Raw genomic sequence first — 20774 nt, forward strand, 5'->3', positions numbered from 1 at the left:
CAGCATGCCTTGTGGCTGCGTATCGGTTGCTTGTGTCTCCATCGGAAAGCATCATAACCCTCGACCGAAAAAACTGTTCCGAAACAAGCGTTTTCCACTCTAGACTAATAATAGTTCTTCTGCGGCTTCACAACGTTTATTTCTCTTCGAGCCTTTCGCAGTAGCGACGAGACGAGAGGGAGGCTACTTCTTTCGCTGTCGACACCTTGGACACGACTCTCCGAAAGTGACCTAGGCTTTTGCCCGTCGTTCTGGGTCAGGTGTGTCACTTTTTACTACCCATCTCCATTTTCGCCTTTATGCTTGCCTTTCAGTTCAGTGGATATGTCGGGCTAGTGCTCTGAGAGTTGCTGTCTTTTTTCGTGAGCCTTCTGTACAGTTCAAAAGCCATCGGCCCTACGATGCATGCTAGTACGCGTCTCTGTGTGCGGGCCCGGTGACCGGGCCGGGCCCTGGGTTTTGATCGGCTTATCCACTCTAGCACGTTCCGTGTCCGAGCGTCTACCGGTTGGTGTGCCCCTCCGCCTCTTTTTAGTATGAGGAAATTTCCTCTTCTTTGGCTCTGCGGTTGCATGCGTCGCGCACAGGCGTTGTTCTTGGCCACTGGAGATCGAGGTGCCGGGCCGTGCGGGTGGGTCACTCCTGCCTCGGGTTCCCGTTTCATCTCATCTGTGCGTTTCCGGCTTCTTCAGGGATTCCGCCAGAATGTTCACGGCTCTTCGTGTGTTCAACCTCCTCGTGTTAGAGGAAGGTGAGGAGTATCTAACCGATTGCCCTTCTTCTCTGAGTTACTCTCATCCCTATGCAGTTCGCTTGTCGGCTGTTGAGGCGACCACGTGCGCGCCTGACTCAGCTGGTCAGGATGTTTCATCACGGGATTTGTCGTTTCGGCAGGAAACGCTCCAGCGTCTTCTTCAGCAGACCCTTCAGCACAGTCCGCCCGAGCGGGGTCGTTTGCGCGTGTGTAGCAAGTCGCTTATCTTTGATTCGCACCACCCCTCTGCAGATATCATCAAACTTCCTTTCAAACGTATTCTCTTCCTCCACCCCTTGCCTACTCCGTCCCATGGTGCCCCGGGAGGGTTCTCATCGTTTGGGGCTCCGACGGGGGGCCGAGCAGCTGGAGGGGGAGGCCGTCCATCCGAGGGGAGAAATTCGACGACGCTTTTGATTGGCGCAAGTGAAATAACGCGCGTGCCCATTCAGCTCTTTAACGGAAAAACGCGTTGCGTTCGGCCGTTCACGTCTGATTGTGCATCTTCTTCGCCTTCTCCTCCTGAGCCCGACCTACAGCGGGTGCGCAGCGGTGACGCAGGCGCCTCTTTGGCCACGCCCCGCCCTTCTTCTGGGAGTCTATCCGGAGGGTTCCCTCTTGCAAACATCTCGTCAGGCGCCATCGCATCGTCGCTGTTTTCTTCCGGAGCCTCGACGGCGCGCACCTCGTGGTGGCCAGGCTCTGGAACGGAGAGTGCGGCCGGCAGTCCGGCGAACGTACAGCCCGGAGCGAATGGATCATCTGTGTCCCAGTCTCCTCGGGTGTTTCTGTTCCTTCTTACTTTTGAAAGCCCTCGCCTCTCGCCTCTTGGGTCAATGTCTTCGGCTGCGTACTCTGCACAGAGTCCAAGCTTGGGCCCGAGGGGCGGGGTTCCGTCGCTGCCGGCTCTCATAGACGGCCTTTGGCGGGCCAACAATGGGAAACCCCTCATTCCACACATACACCGGCCGAGATCCGTTCAGCGGCCGGTGTCTGATTGGGGGCACGGAAGGGCAGAAAGCGCACAAAGCGGCAAGAGTGGAGAGCGCAGCGGCACGTTCGGAGGTGGCAAGGCAGGTCTTGAAGGCGGCAGTCGAGACGACAATCACGGGGTCATTGTCGATACAGAGGAGTACGCGAGTGAACAGCTGCATGCTTTAACACAGCATCTGACGTTCAGTTTGGCAGAACTTGACCATCGAGAGCAACTTCTCCTCCCTTCGAATAAAGGTAAGCCGAGCCGAGAGAAGGGTGAGAGCACCTCCGGCAGGGCGTTGCCTGGGATGTCTGGGAACCGAGGACCGTCTCGGATCCAAAAGGGAGACACATTTTCCTTGTGTTTCCGTCTCGAAGTGCCTTCCGCGTTCCCTCCGTTTTCCTTTCCAATCGCCGTTTCCTTCTCTTTTCTGCCTGTTTATCTTTCGCCTGCGCCGTGACTGTCGGCTGCCTCATTTTGAATGCAGGGTACTGGGTCCGCCGCATCAGGCCTCTGATTCACCATCGCGGCCTTCTCCTGCTGACGTCGTCGGCAGTCTATTTTCAGCCACACCCGAATTTCACAAACAGCAGCACAAAAGCCTACCCCCTGCAGTCGCTGCTCCACTGCTTTCGCCGCATTCAGTGTTTGCGCCCAAATGCTCTGGAACTGGTGCTCTACTCCGGCCAAGACTCGCCGTCGAGCGCTTCGTTTGCCACATCGGGTTTTCCCTCCTTCGCGTCTGACGTGGACTCCCCCGGAGGGACACACACGCGAAGGGCCCGCCAAGGCCAGGATTTCGGGGATCCCTCGGGTTCCGGAGACCGAGACGCAGCCGCCACTGCAGATCGATGGGCGGGGAAAGGCAAGACGAAGCGGCCGTTCAAACTCATCCTCCTCGAGTTCGAAAACGAGGACGAGAGAGAAATCGTCGCCAGGGCGCTACAGAAGCAAAAGCCTGAGTGAGGAGAGAAAACTTGCTTTTTTAGGACAGACCGCCCTTTCGGCACCGACACTGCTGTTATGCAGATACCCCGCACTTCGATGTGTGACGGGGCATGTATACACAGGCATACTTACGCATATTTATATATATATATATATATATATGTATGTATTAGCGAAGTGCTGCCCTGTATTCTCTACAAGCTTACGAAGTTTGCATAACTCTGTGCGTTTTTCAACGAATGCACACGAACATGTTTATGCGACGCATAGTCTGAACGCGCAACAGACGTGTGCGCGACCACGTACAACCCATGGCTTCCCAAATACATGTACATATAAATAAAGATATGTGACCTGTGAACCCGAATATATATATATATATATATATACGTATATCGTTGCGTGAGTTTTGGCATCCGATTTCTGGATCTGTTTTGAGGGAAATTGTCGTTTCTGCGTTGCTTTGTTGTGCAGAGCCTTCTTGGTTCAGTCCTCCGTCCACTACGTTGAGTGCATGAAGCAGCTTTGGGTGAACGGCCGAATTTCGACCTACCACTACTTGGACTTTCTCAACTGCATCGCGGGAAGAAGCAAATCCGATTACAGTGCGTACCCTGTTTTCCCGTGGACGATCATGCGGTAAGCGGCGTCGTTATAGTTGAATGCATGCGTATGTGAAGTACGCCGACCTCAGAATTCGCGTGTTCTTTCCTTGTATGTACTGCTCCATCGATTTCTACATGCTCCTTTGTCTTCCCCTATTTGCGACTGGCTTTCCCCTTCCTCGTCGAATTTGCATACGCGACTGTATTCGTGCACTTGTGTCCGTCTCCGCAGCCGATGTGTGCTAACGCCCTGAAGTGTTTCTCTGCGTATACCTCCGAATATCTCTCACATGTCGCTCTTTTGAGAACGTCTGTATCCACATCTGCACGTCTTCGTATATCTATTCACTACGTGCACGTATATATGTATATATGCGTACCTCTTTCGCGCTACATTTACTCTGTAAGATCGTTGCTTATGGGCATGGTTTTCATCACCATGTGGATTTTTGTCTGAGGAATTGGACTTCTTTGCGCGCCTGTCCCCGCACGGCTTCGACTTGCCCCGCCGTTTCCGCCTACTTGTTTGCTCAGCTTCCTCCCAACAGACACTTCTGTCCCTCTTGAAGATGCGGCGATGCGCGATCTGTCCAAGCCTGTTGGGGCACTGGAGCCGCAACGCCTGCAAGCACTGCTCAAAAGGATGAAGGAAATCCAAGTGGTAAGGGTTCAGCCTTCATGGCTTCACTCTATGCTGTAGCGCCGGTGCTTTGTGGTCTAACCTTACAGCCCAGCGCCAAAACTCCTTTTCGTGTGTGCGTAGATCCTTCCCTTCTGCTGTATACATGTAATCATATATGCGTGCACTTACAGACACAAATGCTAATATATATATATATATATATATATTTATATATATATATATGTAATATATATATGTAATATATATATTTATATATATAAATATATATATATGTAATATATATATTTATATATATATATATATGTAATATATATATGTAATATATATATTTATATATATATATATGTAATATATATATGTAATATATATATGTAATATATATATATATATATATCTGCACTCTGCACCTGGGGTTATGAATGCGACCGTGCTTTCTGTTGTGTCGCCAGCATGGCACTTGGGATTGCGAGTGCTCGTTTCAGGGAGTCGAGAAAAGGGCGTTGCTGCACTTTTACTCGTGCCCGTGTTCTCTTGTCAGGTGGACTACGCAGCGGCGCGTCCGGTTTCTGACATGCCGGGAGGCTCGTTCGAGGAGAGCAACGGGGCTTTCAGAGAAGACAGGAAAGAAGACCAGAACGCGAGTTCCTATCTGTACGGCAGCCACTACAGCACTCCCGCCTTCACAGTTCACTGGCTAGTGCGTCTCGTGCCTGAGTGCCAACTTCGTCTCCACGGCGGACGTTTCGATTCTCAGCAGCGGATGTTCAACAGCATGCAGAGCGCATGCAAAGGTGAGGGAAAGGGACCACGCTGCTTCTGCTTTTGCGGCCTTGGGGCGTTGCACTTTCCCGTAGACGTCTTTGTGTGCCAGGAGAGTATATGTCGGAGAACGTGCAAAAGTTAGGCGCAGCCAATAACGGAAAGCAGCCAAGTGCGCGACGCGTTTCTTCCGTGTTTCCCTTTCCCATGTGTGTCTGCCTCGTTTGAAAAACGGGGGGTTTTGGACTCTGAGAAATCCAGATCGAGGGAGAGACGTGTTGGTTTTGCAGTTCGCGGCCGCGAGGAGACACTGTGCTGGCCTTGGCATTTCCTGTTCAACGTGCTCCTCCAGCCGCTGTTTGCCGTTTCTGTGCCTCGGGTTGCTTTTTCTCAGGCGCGCTGACGGGCCAGTCGACCTTTGTGGAGTTGATTCCGGAATTCTACGAGTTCGATCCGTCTTTCCTCGTGAACCGTTTGTCGGTTTTCCTTTCTCCCTTGCCGTCGTCCCTCCCACTCTTTCCTTCTTCGCCGCACATTCTCCCTCGACCTACACAGCAACCCCCCGTTGCTCTCGCCGACGTGGATCTCCCACCGTGGCCTGCGCATTCAACTGTCCTGGCGCATGCGCCGAATTCCGACGCAGACTCAGCTGTTTCAGCTGACGATGGCCCTTCGAGTTTCGGGTCGCACGCGGAGACAGGGGCGATCAGAGGGGACGGGGAAGATGGCGTGCGTCGGTTGTCTCTCCAGAGAAATTCCGTGCAGAGAGAAGGCCAGAGAAGCGAGCTCGGACCGCGAGGAGGCGAGCGCGGAGACGCTGCCTCCTTTCTGCTGCACCTGCGCCGAGCTCTCGAAGGCACCTGGACCAGCAAACATCTGCACAACTGGATCGATCTTATATTCGGATACAAGCAAACCGGCGAGGTAAGATTGCTGTTGAAACAGACGGGCATGGGGAGCACTCTCCACGGCCCGTGACAGTGCGAAAGCGAGAGACACGCAGACGCACGGAGAGACACGAATGCGAGGAACAGGGCGAGGACAAAAGAGGAGGAGAGAGGTCCACTGAAACGCACAGAGCTTGTGGGTCGCGATGGGAGGCGTGACCCCCGCGTTTTGTCCATTTCCTGGCCTTCTCGCAGCGACAAGAGAACTCTGGCGCCTTCGCGCGTGCTCTGATTTGCTTTGCTCGTGGTTTCGCGGGCACTGTTTTCCATGCTTTTGGCGTGTGCACGTTTGGGCCTATTTAGATGAAAGCATAGGTTTTCTTGCCTCTCCCACAAGCGGGGTTTCTTCAACTTGGCTTTTTCGCGTCTACTCATGTTCCCACACACACACGCACACGTATGTCGGTCTTTGGTGGGTTCTTGTCCTCTCAGCCAGCGCGACTCGCCCACAATGTCTTTCACCCTCTGACCTACGCGAATGCGACGGCGGCGGCGGCGACGGGGAGTTGCTGTCCGTTGGGCGCTCAGCGGCCGCACCTGTCTCCTGCAGTGGCGACAACGCTCCACCAGCTTCAGCCGAGTGCTCTGCAGGTCCAGCTCCAGGAGTTTGGCCAGACGCCGATTCAGCTGTTTGGCGAGCCGCACCCAATGAGGTGAGTCTCAGCGGCCAGTGCCCCCCGACACTCGTGGACTGTCTGGTAGACTCGGGTGGAAAATTGAGTCGAAAATTCGGTATCCTAGGGCCTACAGTGTCTCTTCGATTTGAGCTATACAGCTCTCGTTCGCGGACCATTTGCACAGAGACCAAACACTCGAAACGGAACTCTAAAAGAAGACTCCACCTTCAACGTCCACCTCTATCTAAAGATCGTTATTCTGAGATAGGATTATACGCTTTTTTGCGGAAAACACACAGTGGACTATGGGCCTCGATAGGTTAGAGAGAGGACGCAGGTATGTGTGCATGTATGTATGTGCATTATCTAGCGTGCACGTGGAACAACTTTGCGATGGAAGGGCGGCACTGTTCGCAGTGTCCATCTACTTCCCGGAGCTGAGCCGTTGTATATGAGTTCGAATCTGACCGACTCCGTACCGACGGCGCACCCTATAAAGTCGTGGCTCCCTACTCGAGTTAGTTGTGTCGCTGAGCGTGCGTCGTCTTCGTGCAAGGTCAGCACGTGTGAAACGTTTCCCCGACGCGTGGTCGAGACCGGTTCAGAGGGCGAGCGGTGTTTCTGTGAACGTTTGAGCTTGAGTCCGTTTCTCTGTCCGGATTCCTGCAGACTGGCGTGCCCACCTTTTGACGCCTGCGCGTGGAGCGAAGCATGTGGACATTTGACAGGCGACAAAGGCAGCGCAGGGGTTTCGCCCGTGTCTTCGCCGCGGTCTGGGCATGCGTTCGCCCCGCTCGCGTACGCTTCGCGGTCCGCCGCGTCTCTCTCGCTTCCCAGCTCGTGTTCGGTCCGCAGCACCAGCATGTGGGGCGACATGCCGTGGTTTGTCTTCATGCACCACAACCGGCATCTTCTGCAGGGCCTTCTCGACGCGCCGTCCGTCGAGCGGTCGCTGTCCGGGCCGACGCTGAGACTCCCGCATCTCGTGAACCACCACCGACCTTCCCTTCCTTCGACGTTCTCCGACGAAGCGTCTCTGTCGCGATTTCTCGCGAAGCGTGGCGGCGCGAGCGTCCTGTCCCTGCATACAGGAGCTGGTTCGGAAGACAGAGGCGAACCAAAAACGCAGAGGGTGCACGGCGTCGCGGAGAATGGAGAAGGCGAGCAGAACAGGTCGAGTGACGCGTACACCCAACACGGCAAGGTTCACGCGTTTCCACATAACCGAGGCGCGTCCTTCCCTGTTTCTGCGCACCTACAGAGAGAAAGGCCAGGAGCCTCTCGCGACAGCGAGCCGTGCCCGCAGACGCCCCACGTGAGTGCAGGTGGGCATGCGGCTGCAGCGCCTCTCTACGGCCGCGAGCGAGAGGCGGCTGTCTCTGCGTCGGGCCTTCAGAAACCCGCTTCGTTCCCGGCTGTGAAGCCGTTCGGCCTAGGGCCTGCGAGTGCGGTGCACTCACCCTGGGCAGTCTGGTTGGCGGGTGAGAAGGAGCGCAGAAGGGTCAAGCTCTCCAAGTGTCCAGCGCGGGCGTCTCTGACCGGCCTCGCGCTCTGGGGCGAGACGGCCTGCTGCATCGGCCACGACGGGAGCGTCATGTGTTTCCAGCTGAAAGACGCGCTCTGTCGGGGGGCGCGCGAAGGCGAGGTGGAGAAGAGCGCAGAGGACGGGGTGCGGGGACCGCAGGCGGAGACGACGCCGACGGGCGACGAGGGGAGCGAGGGGCGGTCTGGAGACCAAACAGACGGGCGGGACGACGCGCAGGTCGGGGCTCTGGGAACCGAAAAACTCGAGAGAGAGAGCGGAGATCGCCGGCAAGAGGCCGACGGGGACCGCGACCACACGCAGGAAGAAGACGAGGGAAGAGTCGACGGCGGGTCTTTGCGGTCTCTGGCCGTGTATCGCCTCGCCGCTGTTCCCCTCTGTAGCGCGACATTTGTCGGCAGCAGCGGAGTCATTGCTGTCGGTGCGTTTGACGGGAGCATTGCGCTCCATGGGATCCACTCGCCGCAGGTGGACGATTTCGGCGATTCTGCGTGCGAGTTCGAGGACGTGAAAACGCCGGCTCGGCCGTTTGCCTCGACGGCTGTAAGGGGGACTGCCTCTGGCTCGCCGGCTTTCGCGGGCCTCTCTCCGTTCTCCTCCCGCGGATCTGTGACCCCGTCCAACCTCGCTCTCTCGCGCCCCCTGAGTCGCCAGGTGTGCCACGCGGACAGCGTCCTCGCCCTCTGCTACAATCCGGTCCTCCGTCTGTTGATTTCGTCCTCCTCCGACGCGACAGTTCGCGTCTGGGATGTTTCTGCGCTCGCCTCGCCCTGCCAGCAGCCGTCCAAGTCGCTCCTTCTCCTGCAAGTCCTGGACGATCACGAAGGCGAGGTCACTGCGGTCGCTTCGCACCGCCATCTGGTCCTCACGGGCAGCGAAGAAGGCCTGATGCTTCTCTTTGACTTGCGACTCCCTTCGCAGCGCTCGGGGGCGGTGTGGAGCGCCCACACGGCAGGCCGCGCGCCGATTCAGTCCTGTGAAATCTCGGATTTCTCAGCTGCAGCCGTGCTCGATCCCGCGTTCCTCGAAGACCACCCGTCGTGTTACGCGCAGAGAAAAGCGACTGCCTCGGCCTCGCCCCAGCCAGGCGGCCTGGACGGCTTCGAGGCGGTCGGCGGCCGGTCTGTCTACTCGCCGCTCGCCTTCTTGCCGTCCTTTGGTGCCAACTGCGCCTCCCTCGATTCCACACGCGACAACTGCGTCCTTCTCCCTTCTTCGTACTTCCCCGTGCAGCGGTGGGACTTTCGCCACGCGGGAAATCCGTCGGGCTTGGCTGCGGCCTCTCAGCGAAACGGGGTGCTGAACGGCGAGGTCGCCCTGGGCGGAGACAGCGGCCCAGCCGAGCGCATGCGCGGGGACGGCGACGGAGACACCCACGCCCTGTTGCAGCGAAGGGGCGGGCGGCCGCTCTGCGGCTGCGTCGATCCTGCCGTGCAGTATGCGTTGTTGGCGGGCGTCAGAAGGCGCGTTATCGAAGGCGATGGGGAGGGAGACGGGGCAGCTGGCCGAGAGAAGAGCCGGACACCCAGTGGGACTTCGAACGAGAGGCCTGGGACCCAGGCTCGCGGCGAGGAGCGCGGGGGCGAAGGCCGCGATGGGGCGACGCGAAAACGGAAGAAAAGCCCTTTTGAGGGCTACCTCGGATTGTACGATCTCCGCACGCGCAACGAAGAAGCGACGTGGGCACTCGAACACATCGAGGAACCCGCGTTTCTCGCCACGGCGCCGTGCGGCGCAGAACTGTCGGTGATGGGAGGCGGGACTGCGGAGTTTGGAGCCACGGGCCGGTTGATGGGCTGTAGCTACATTGCCGTCGGCGACTTGCACGGAAATCTGGAGCTCCTCGCTGCAGGAGACGGCATCGGCAAGTGCACCCCCTGGAGAGGATAGAGGGGAGAGGCTTCAAACACACAGCCAGCACTGATCTTCCCAGAGCGAAGAGAGGAGGAAGACAGAGACACGTCAGATGGGCCACGAGAGGGCGACAGAGAAGGGAGCGGAGACTCAAAGGGTGCTGTAGACGGGAAACATAGAAAGGAGAGGAAACAGAAAGGAGAGGAAACAGGAGGAAAGGGAAAAACACAGGGCTTTCGCCCCTCGATGGGCTCCCCGCGGGGACAACGACGGGACGCGACGAGGAGAGGCTTCGGTGCTCTTAGGAGGGAAGGGGCTCACCAGCAAGGTGGAAAGCAGAGGCAAGAGCAAGGAAGAAAGATCTTCGCGTGTTGACAACGGAGAACGTGAGAGAGGAAGGAGAGAGATACAGGGAATAGGAAGGGGCGATGAAAAGGAAAACAGTGTACAGACACTGTTTGGAGCAACCGGGGAGGAGGCTTTTTTGCCAGAGAGAGAATTCGTTCTGCCCGAAATGCAGCTGTGTCGGCGAAGCGACGCAATGCCTAGGACCCGAGTTTTTTCGATAATGCAGTTTGTCTTTCTCCAAGTCAATTTGTACCTTCTTCCCTCGACGTTTCGTTCACTCTCTATCTCTCCGCTGGAGACTTTCTCGTGTTTCGGGTACCCGTGGGGAACGCGTTCCTTCCGACGAAAAGCGTTTGCGCTCGGAGACGGCCTGACCCGCGAGCGGCAAGGGGACTTTGAGTCGATATGAAAACGCAAGCATCATATCTTTTCTATCGCCAGCCGTAGATGTAAACATGGAGATGGACGCGTGTGTATGCATAGGTGTGTGAAAATGCATATTTTATATATATAGTTGCAGCTGTGGACGTTGATGGCACCCTAAACATAGGCGAGTGTTAATGTGTTTTAATGTGTATTCTTTTTCGTGCGTGCGCATGCAGTTGCACGTGTGTATATCCCGCGGCGTTGTCGTGGCGGCTCGTCGATTCTTGTTTGTCGTCCGGGATTCAGTTACGTCCCGTTTCCCTTTTGAAAAGAGGAAGGGCGTTTGTCCCAAACTCCGGCAGCTCTCACGCGAGAACAAGGCGGGACGCACCGTCTCTGTTCGTGACCGAAACGTGGACGTCTCCACGCTTCTTTGTGCACGTGAAAAACACACTGTGTACGTTCGTGCAGAGCATGCATATCTGCCTATGCAGCTTGTGCTCCTAGTTCCAGCGGAGAGAAGGGAGAGAACGAGATAGCCGCGCGAGACTTCTGACTCGATTAAAATATGACCGCCTCTTATTCGCATATTTCCCGTTGCTCGCCCTTCCTACCAGGAGGCTCGGCCGCTGCATCTCGGAAAAACGAGCGCTCAAGGTGACGCGAAAAAAAAACACACTCGCAACCTCGCCCTTTCTTTCCGCAGGCGGCAACTGCCGCGTCGGCTCTGAGGCGGTTTCCCACGGACACTCGATAGTTCTCTCTGGCGCCATCGGGGATGAACCTGTAGCCACGTAGGATGCGCACCCTCCCGGATACTTTTTTCTGAGGCCCGTTCGAAGCTCTCGGAGGCCTTCATTTCACCTGCAACACTTTAGACCATCTGTGTCTGTAGAACACGCCTTTCTCAAGACAATTCCCAGCCGCCGTAAAACAAGGAGACACTTGGAGGCCGACGGGCCCTTGGGGGATGTGCACGCGCAACAAAGTTCAAACTCGAGGCGCCGGAGACCTGAGCGAGGTCAACTGCGAAGGCGTACACTGTACACGGGCGACCGTAAGTCCCGAAAGCCCAAAGGGAAGAGCCCAGGAACCACAAAAAGTCTCTCTGCACGCCTACGTGTGTGTGTGTGTGTGTGTGTGTCGCCGTGGAGCTGCCAAACCCTAGAAAGAAAAATTTTAACGAAGGCTACTCTTCCCTTGCAAAGATGCAGGTTTCTGGAGTGGAGTTGCGCCGCCATGGACTGACTGAGCGTAGTTCCCGTGCGTTTGACAAGACACTCGAATTTCTTCCCGAACGCGTTTCAAGCCTGCGAAAACCACAAGACCACAGCTCTCCCTTCACACTGGCAGTTTGCGAGGGACACAGATGTTAAGGCCTCTTTGGTAGTCCTTTGAGGAACGCGGAAGTGAGACGAAAGAGCGGGTGAGGAAACCTTTTTCCTGTCGCTGCCTCCTCGTCACGTGTGCCGATAACCTGCCTGAGAAGAGACAGGGAATGAACGGCGCGGGGTCAACCCTTCTCTCGGGGGCCGCAGAGACTGGACGGGGAAAAGAGAGCAAAGACCCGGCGCGGCGTCGAAATCCTCGGTGGAAGAAAGAAAACACTCCCGTCCCTAATCACGCACGGTAGTTTACGCGTCTCGGTTGTTTCCTTTCCCTCTTTCGTCGCACTGTCTCTCTCGCTTGCGGCGCGCATCCATCTGGAGGCATCCTTTTCTGCCAGGCGTCCTCGGTTCTTCAGAGGGAAAAAAACGGCAGAGTCGAAGCGTCGGAGTCTGCGACATCGGAGACAATCCCGAACAGAGACCAGAAGAAAAACGGGGAATGGAGAGGAGAGACGCGAGGAAGGAAGAGAGCGCCGAGATGTGTGGCGCGCGGAGACGCCACACACCGTGGAGCGAACATCAAAGGCCTTTTCCCCTCGAGGGAAACGTCGGGTGGACGCAAACGAGGCAGAGGAGAAACCCCGCGAGAAAAAACTGTTCAGCGAGTCACGGAGTCCAGGCCATTTCTTCGACGCTCGGGGAGAGAGCGTGTCCGGGGACGAGGAGCAGAGACAGAGGGAGACAGACCCAAGACAAGCGCTTGGAGAGCTCAGCGACCCTGGTACTTCTTACCGTGAGCGATCCACACACGTCCAGGAGAAAAAAAAAGCTCAGCACGAAAGGACTGATGCAACAAAGGGAAAAAAGCACTGCTCGAAGGACGCAAGAGACACGGGGGCGCGACAAGCGGGGTTCCTCAGTTGTCGTGTTTCTGCTGCTTGGGTTTGGACCTTGGGACCGGCTAGAAACGCACTCTGTGCCTATACGCATAGGTCTGCTGCTGGGCTTCGGCCACTCGCGTTTTTGGCAGATGCTCTCAGTGCTTTTCTTCGCTTCTTCCCGAGCGCATTTGCCTCAGAACATTTGAGTCGCGAGACACTGAGGGCGTTTCGGATTTCGTTTCAGCGCTCACCTGCCGCGAGGTACAGAGCCTGTTCGGTCTGCGCAACAAGAGCGAGGGTCCGAAGGGCGAAGAATTTGAAACACACACTCGGTTTGTCTTCTCGTAACTTCTTCTCTTCGCGCCTTCGTCGCCTTACCCCGCCGACGTCCGTCACCCGCCCCACGCGCACCAGCGGCGCCACAGCCTCGCCCCTCGGAGCCCCAAAGGCGCTGAAGCGTGCAGCCGAGAGCGGCGAGGAAGACGCGCACGATGCCCCGGACGAGAAAGACGACGACGCAGACGCAGGAAACGAAGCGGCCGCGCACGAGGAAAACGAAGACGAGGCAGGCGCTGGAGCATGTCTCCCATCTTCTGGAGCGTCGAAAGAGCCGAAGTCTCTGCTGCGGGTGTCGGGCAAGCCCTCGCCCGGATTGTTGCCCAGCTCCGATCCCACGGGGAGACAGCCGGAGTCGGAAGAGACAGGGCAAGAAGCGACACGGTCGGAGGTTGCGGAGTTGCGCGCGCCGAAGGTCGGCCAACGAGAGAAGAGTAGTGCGAAGCTCCAGAGGAACGACAAATAGTCACCAGCGAGGGACGTGCCACTCGCTTCCCAGTGGCAACTCGAAGACGGCGAGGCGTCTGCTTGGGCAACAAAGAACGCGCGATCTGGCTTCTCCATTTCATACCAAGGTCCCCCCTGGGAGAAGACCGGTGCATTCCAGTCCACCGTCCCCAGACACAAGGCAAGTGCCTGGACGAGACTGCGCAGACACACCACAGCAGAGACTGTTCTCGGAATCCTCACATACGCAACGCCCGGCCCAGAGCCACAACCTGGACGTCGTTCAACAAGACCAGAAACGAACAGCGCACTTGCACGCATACGCGTGGTCCACGCAACACGACTACCGATCTTGGTGCGGAGCATCCACAAACACAGGTCCATATGCATGCAAACAGATATATATATTTGTGGAGAGAGGCTTGTTTGTGCAGACCAAGCGACACAGCAGTTGAGTCGGTTTTGCATGCAAGAAGCTACGCAAGCGACTGAATCCAGCGGCAGCCAGATCTCGACGCCTGTGGACTCTGGGTCTTCGCGGGATTCTGCTTCGCCTGGACTGGCTGCGAGAGGCGACAAAGTGAAGGAGAAGTGCTACACAGGAGCAAGACGCAGAGATTCAGAGACAGCGAAAGGAACGGGGGCAGAGCAGACACGGACGAGAGAAGACAGATCAAGGACAAGAGTTTAGGGTTTTTAGGGTTTAGCGAAACAGAATCGGACGGGAGATCGAGCTCTCACTCGTGTTGGGTCGCGTGTCTCGAGATGCCTTTGTCGTTCACGCCTGAGAAAAGCCAGCAAATGAAAGTGCATGCAGAGGAGCGCGCCTTCCAGCGAAAAGTCCTTCAGCCGGGAAGAGGCGAGAGCGACGCGCTGGAAGCCGCAAAACGAAGAATGAGTCGCAGCCTCGACGCGACAGCAAGAACTGACTAACGAAACACGAGAAACGAGACTCAAAACGCGTCCGCAGTGTCTCGCGTCTCTGCAGCGGCACACACCGCGGCGAGGAAGGGACCGAGCACCCAATAGCACACTCCAAATGTAAGGAGCGGGGACAGGTACGTGTGCGAGAGAGACGCTCGAAAGGCCTCACCAAAAGTATGGGAGATGACGGCCGCTGCATGCGGGAGCTTTAGGCGTCGGTCTCCGTGAACGCGTTCGACGTCCCAGGTCCCCTCGTCGCGTCTCTTTTGCTTTTCTCTTTCGTGTCGGTTGCCCTCTCGTACTCCGAGACAAAAGGGGAACCACGACGTGGTCTTCGCGCGCGCCTCTGTTCCTCTCGTTCTCTCGCGGCTCCGCGCTCGTCGAAGCCACGAAGAGTCTGCCGCCGAAATCTCGACCACTGCGCCTCCTTCCGCGTCGCCGCCCTGCCTCGTCCCCTCTTTTTCTCCCTCGCCTTCTCCGTCTTGGCCAGCCGCTGGCCCCGCCTCGGTTAACCTCTGCAGCGTGAAGGGATGGGAACTACGGACGGCGACGACCGCGCCGGTCTTCCTGTTTGCTGCGGATGGGCCGTTTTCGGTCTTCCTGGGCCCTCCAGAGAAGCGTTTCGATGCAAAGGCTGTACACGCGGTCTCGCTCTCCTCTCCCTCAACCTCTCCGCAAACGCCGCCCTCCGCCTCCGACCGTGGTCGGCCTTGTGTGGTCTCGTGCATGCGCTCGGACGGTGCAAAGGAATCCGCAGAGACCGACGACGAAGCACCATTCGACAGGCGCGCAAAGCGGTAGCTGACGGCGCGGAGATGTCGCGGCACGAGAACCGGCGGCGACACGTAGTAAGGAAACAGCGAAGCGCTCGTGCGAAGCCTCACTCCCCTGCGTTTCGTCCACTCGCCAAGCAGCCGAGGACTGCCCACGACATAGAGTGCACTGCAGGAGCACAGCTGGAAGTTTGCGTTCCCGGAAGGCGAGCACGACGTCGAGGAAAGGTGCCGACTGTCTTTCTCTGCGCTCGCGTCTGCCGACGGAAATGAAGATCCTGGCGAGGAAACGGTGACCGTTTCTGGCTGCGTTCGACAAGGCGGAAAGCGGGCTGCGTTTGTCTCCGGCGCAGGGAAGAAGCGAGAGGCTCGACTCCCGTCCACTGCGCCCAACGACTCGGTCCTTCGCCGCGCTGCGCCCGCGCCGGCTGGGCTGTCTCGGCCAAAGACGATCGAGCCGGGGGGAACTTGGCAGCTGGCCGCTCCGTTGAGCGCGAAGAAGGAAGCGAGGTCCAGGGAAGTCTCGGAAGCGCCTCCGGAAGCAAAGGACGGGAAGGCCGGCGCGAACGACGAAAGCGAAGGCAGAGAAGGGAGCGAGGAGGTGGAGAAACGGGCGAGGCCTTGCTCTGCGCGAGACTCCCGGCGCGCGCTCCGCGGGGCAGGGGGCTGCAACTGGCGACGGCAACTCGGGCACAGACTCCCCTGGGCATCGAAGACGCGGAAAATGATGGGGACAGCAGACTCAGGACTCGTGTCGAGGCTGTCTGTGGCGCCTTCTGCGACGAGCGGCAGAGAAAAGAGAGAGTGGGGATCAGCTGGGTCAAAAGCACAGTCGACGTCGCCCTCGCGGTGCTCCTCCCCATCGCCACGCCCCCGTTCCGGGTTCCCTTCGTCCTCCGAGTCCGTTCTCCGTCTTTCTTCTAGCCAGTCTTCTCCTTCCGGTGACGATGTTGCCTCGTTCGCAGGGAGTGGTGGCCTACGCGGAGGCAGGGTTTCTGTGAGTTCCTTCTCGAGGGCGCCTCCAGGCTTCGAACCGAGACTCGCGCAGGATGCCGACGAGGAAGATGGCGTTGTGCCGTCTGTGCATGTTTGCGGCTCTGTCTCCGTTTCGCCTCGTTCTTCCTGTTCCACCTCGCCTTGGCAGCGTCCAAGTCCAGTCCCGCCCTCTCCCTCGTCGACCGACAGCCGCGACGGACCTGCGTGTTCACTCCCTGCCCGACCGGAGCCAGGTCGGTTGCCTTGGCGGTTTCGTCGACATGCTGTTTCGTTGTGCCTTCCTTCGGCTTCACCTCTCTCTCCACTGCTGCCTCGGCGAATCTGGTCTCGGCCTCGGAGAGCCTCGGAAAACTCCGGCTTGTTGATCGTCACCCTCCCTCCACGGACCAAAGTGACTGGCACGCTCGGATGGGGCATCGGAGAAGAACGCGAGGGCGGGATGGGACAAGACGAGGCATCTATCGAGGGGAGTCCGGTCTCGACTGTCGCGCGCTCCTCACTGTCGAGAAAAAAAAGACGGCTCGGCCTCTCTTTTTCGGCCTTCTGCGTCAACTGTCTTGTCCTCCGCCGTTCTGCGCTGGAGGCAAGCGCAGGGCTCTCACCTGTTTGTCGGGTTCTCCCGAAACCGGCAGAGGAAGCAGCCGTCGCTGGTGCAGGTTCTGACCCCAGAAGCCCCCCTGCATTCGAACTCTCGCGTTCCTGACAAGCACGCCGCCCTGTCGGGCTCTGTTCATCTCTCTCATGCGTCTCACGTGGCCCGTCTCCCCGCGGCTCTGGACGCCCGTGCCGGAAACCGAGCCCAGGGGGAATTTGGAGAACAGGACGAGTGGCGGACTCTTCCTGCCTGGTCTCCAGAGAGAGCTGCTGCCCGTGGCTATTCTGTCCATATACCTCGCCCTTCTCGATTCGTCCCCCGCCCGCGTGCTGTTCCTCCGTCGCCGCCCAGATCCCCGACCTGGCCGTCGCCTCGCGTCCAGCCGTTTCCCTCCTCCGTCTCTCCTGCGCCAGCAAGGTCTCGCTCGCGGCGTTGAGGGAATTTCCGGCGACTCCCGACGCGACTCGAGGGGCGTTTCCCTCACGGCTCCCTGCGTCAGTCGGGGCGGCGCAAGAAGCACCGTGCGGGGCTTCGAAGGGTATTCTTCCCCGCTTTTCAGAGCTTTCCTCTGCCGTCAGTCCGCTCCCACGCACGGCGTCGCGTGCTCCCGGCCCCAAGTTGTCTTCGCTGGCAACGTCTCGACCCTTTCCGCGCAGCCCTGCTGGAAGGAGAGGCGTCAAGCACGCCACGTAGAGGCCGTCGCCTTCTCCAGTGTGGAAGACACGCGTTTCCTCAGAGGCTCTGTCCAGGCTCCTCGTTTGCCGCTGCGGTTGCGCCAGCGTTGTGCCAAGAAAGGACTTGGGCGAGTCGCCTCCTTCCGTGCCCACGTCGGCGGATGAGAAGAAGGAGTAAAAACTCAGTCGCCGCGTTTCGTGTTTCTCCCGAGCAGAGTTTTCCAGACGCCACTCGTGGTCTCGGGCAGGTAACGAAGTCGAGGCGGAAAGACGGCAGGTGACCGGAAGCGACAGCGACCGCGAAAAAGACGGAGGGGTTGCATGCGCGTCGTCGACGCACACTTGCGAGGAAGACCGATAACGGCGGAGTCGAGAGGAAAGAAGGGGGAACGAAGACGGGGCACCATTTGGAGAAGACGGACAAGAGTGAGAGCGAGAGGGACAGCACGAAGATGGCGGCAAGGAAGAGGCAGGCAGGAACGAGGACGCGAGAGACGCAAAGTCGTCTGTCCGCGCTTTGTCCGGTGTGGTGAATTCGGACAGGGCAACAGAAGCGGCAGAGCCAACGGCCGGGCGCTTCGACACTCGGCTAGAAGACGGCACGGAAAGCGGACTAACGGGAGGGACCGACAGGCAGGGACAGGAAGTAGGCGACGCAAACATGGAGGTGTCTCCTTCCTGGCGCAAAACCGCCTTTACGCGGCGGACAGAAGCAAGAGACACAGGAGAAAACGCTGAAACGGCGCTCTGTGACGACGGAATGGAGCGATCGGCCGGCGAAGCCAACGAATCAGAGAGATACGACAAAGACGGAGATGCGTGCTCCCGGGAAGCCCTCCTCAGGGGCCTGAGGTCCTCAGGGTACCGAGGGCTGAGCGCCGAGGCGCGGAGTCCGTCGCACGGCTCCATTTGTCTCAAATGATCACACGGGTCTTGATCTTTGGTGGCCGAAGGGAAGCAGCTCTGGGCACTGCGAGAGGCGCCGCGACCTGTACGTACACCCGGGGAGCAGGTTGAGTCCAACTGTGGAGGCACGTATGTAGTTTCCGAAAACGAGGGGTTTCGTGATTTATAAGCATCGAAGTCTTGACCAAAAGTCGCGCTGCCCTACAATCCGTCCTTCCTTCTGCCACTCCCCTCCGCATCGTCTCCGGAGTCTTCGTCACGCCCAAGTCGAGAGCGTCGACGGGACCCGCGTTCTTCCATCTGTCCTGGGTTTCCAGTGGCTGGTGCTTGAAACGGTGTTTCGCTTCGTGGTGCCACGCGTACCGGAACGGGAAGGGGCCCAGACAGCGGACTGCAAGAGGGCGGCCTTCCTGACTGTTCGTAGCGAAAGTGCCGTGACAAGGGAAAAACGAGTCGCTAGGACGTATTGCCCCAGAGAAGAAACTCACTCACCGCCTCTTCCCCGCTCTCAGCTCCTGTCGTAGCTGTTCTTCTCCGATGATTTTCCGGCCGGAAGGCCATCGAGGCGAGGACAGCGGAAGGCACAGTCGCAGAGAGAGTGCCCTGCTGCGCTTTTGAGGGGTGCTCTTGGCTACTCCTCCAGTCCAAGCGAGACTGCTAGAAGGGGCATTATGGGTCTCCCAGTCTTCGGAAAATTCCTGGCAAAACACGGTCGGGGCTGGGGAATCGCGACGCGTGGCGGAAGAAGCCCCGCTTTTCAAAGGAAATGATACTTTCTAACGGACGCCACTTTCAAAATCCACGGCAGGCTTTTCCTGCACAAATGCCCCCAAATTGTTCGGTCGGTTTCAGGAAAGCAACGTATAGCAATTAGATGTAACCGCCGCTTTCGTAAAGCTTGCTTGCTGCCCCGCAAGCGCAGCGAAATCAGCTGGTCTTGAGCTAGAGAATTGGCTTCGTCCCGATCCGATTCAGTTTTGCCCGGTTCGACGGAAAGGGAGCGGTGTCCAAAAGCAGAATACGAATAAAAAACTGCTGCGTAGAAACGGCTTACCGCTCCGAAGCCCACTCCAGGGGGGCGCCTTTGGAAAACTTCTGCGGCGGCGAACCAGCAGCACACAGCCGAGACACCGCTCGCGGAAAGAGAAGACGCACTGTAGTGACAGTCCAGCGCGTTTTGAAGCGCAAGCATGACACAAGAGAGTGAACGGGGCCTCGTACAAGTGAGGGGTCACTCAAGCTGTTCTTCTCTATTTTGCTCGAAACCTTCACGAGCCGCTCGCCATAGAACAGGAGGTACAAGTGACTCGGCGCGAAAGCGGGCAAAACACTGCCGCCTACACAGGGGCTACGTGTGCAAAACTGCCTTGGAGTGCGAAAAGTGTCCATGCGCGTTACCGCGCCTGGAGCTGGAGCTCAGGCCAAGGAGAACGTCTTTCCTTGCGTGTTTTGTCAGTACGATCTGCTGTTTTGCCATCAGGCATTTCTCTCCGAATTCGCGCCTGTCCTCTGTCTTTTCGGTCACCTGCGAACCCGGAACAGACGTCTCCGATACACACACTACTTTTTGTTTGCAGTTTGCTGTGCGCAAACGGACCAGCGGGCGGTAAAGCGCCCCCAGACGATGCCGAGTTGACCAAGATTTCGTTTCTCCTTCTGCGAGGAACAGACGCAGCGGGTAAATCGTGTTCGGCGGGGACGCGCAAGGGAACTTTCGGAGAGCCGTCTCGTCTCTCCGTACAGGCGTCTTCTCCTGTACTCAGCACGGGCACCTCGAACCGCGTCTAGGAAGAACACGTGCCAGTCTCCCACACCAGCTACGTTGTGAACTTCATCGCGCGATAATCATCCTTCCGTGCCAAGGAGTCTCTCGTCAGTGCTGCGGTGAACTGCGGACTCGGTCTTCCCAGCCTCCTCCAGATTGCCGGCTGGCCGTACGGAAAACTCCTCGTTCCGTCTGGGCATGCAGCAGAGCCTTGAAGAAAAGGCTCTGGACCCTGAACAGATCCTAGAAAGGCACACTCCCTTGAGCGACCGGTTCTCCTGGTGGCAAAAGCGTGTATGCATCTCCGCTTCCATGGCGCGGTAGCAAGGCTTGTTGAGTTTCCGTCTCCTGGCTGGCCTGGTCCTTCAACTTGCGAGAGATTGGCTGTGCGTCGGGGAACATTCGATGCAGTGCATCATCTGTCACGAGTAGCTGAATGTTGTATCGATATTCGAGGTCTCTTTCCTCCGGTGAGTGTCGGTGCACTGTGGACGCGTAACAGCAGAGTCAGGTACTCCGCTGCATTCGTGTGTGCAGCCAAGGAGTGCTGCCTCGCTCTCTTCCGCCGAATTAATTCCCCGTCTTCCCAAACTCCAGAACAGGTTTGTTCTGTTTGCGCTCTGCATCGAGCCTTGTGTGTGTCGCAATATGTTTTGGCGGATGCCCCACGGCGTGTGCGAGTCGTTATTCGTCGTGGCGTGCCGCATCGCGTCTTCTCCAGATGGTCCACGAAGAAGAGAGGTGACGTTAGGCAGCGAAGAGACAGCCTCGACTGCCTCAACCAGCCGC

At 57.9% G+C, this 20774-nt stretch overlaps 2 protein-coding genes across 2 annotated transcripts; one reads left to right on the forward strand and one right to left on the reverse strand.

Annotated features, from left to right (window-relative positions):
- Positions 1-705: 705 nt before the first annotated feature.
- Positions 706-9682, forward strand: NCLIV_024920 (hypothetical protein; the record flags this gene model as incomplete). Its single annotated transcript, XM_003882686.1, has 8 exons — positions 706-1984; positions 2218-2692; positions 3153-3317; positions 3818-3944; positions 4465-4717; positions 5080-5609; positions 6065-6285; positions 6919-9682. 8 exons carry the CDS (start codon positions 706-708, stop codon positions 9680-9682), a joined length of 5814 nt encoding a protein of 1937 aa, XP_003882735.1.
- Positions 9683-12809: 3127 nt separating this feature from the next.
- Positions 12810-18223, reverse strand: NCLIV_024930 (conserved hypothetical protein; the record flags this gene model as incomplete). The annotated part of the gene is made up of 3 exons (XM_003882687.1): positions 12810-13551; positions 14094-14136; positions 14446-18223. The coding sequence occupies 3 exons, from the start codon at positions 18221-18223 to the stop codon at positions 12810-12812; spliced, it is 4563 nt and encodes a 1520-aa protein (XP_003882736.1).
- Positions 18224-20774: the final 2551 nt, after the last annotated feature.

Source organism: Neospora caninum, chromosome VIIb (assembly GCF_000208865.1).
Source record: "Neospora caninum Liverpool complete genome, chromosome VIIb".
In the NCBI taxonomy this organism is placed as follows: domain Eukaryota; phylum Apicomplexa; class Conoidasida; order Eucoccidiorida; family Sarcocystidae; genus Neospora; species Neospora caninum.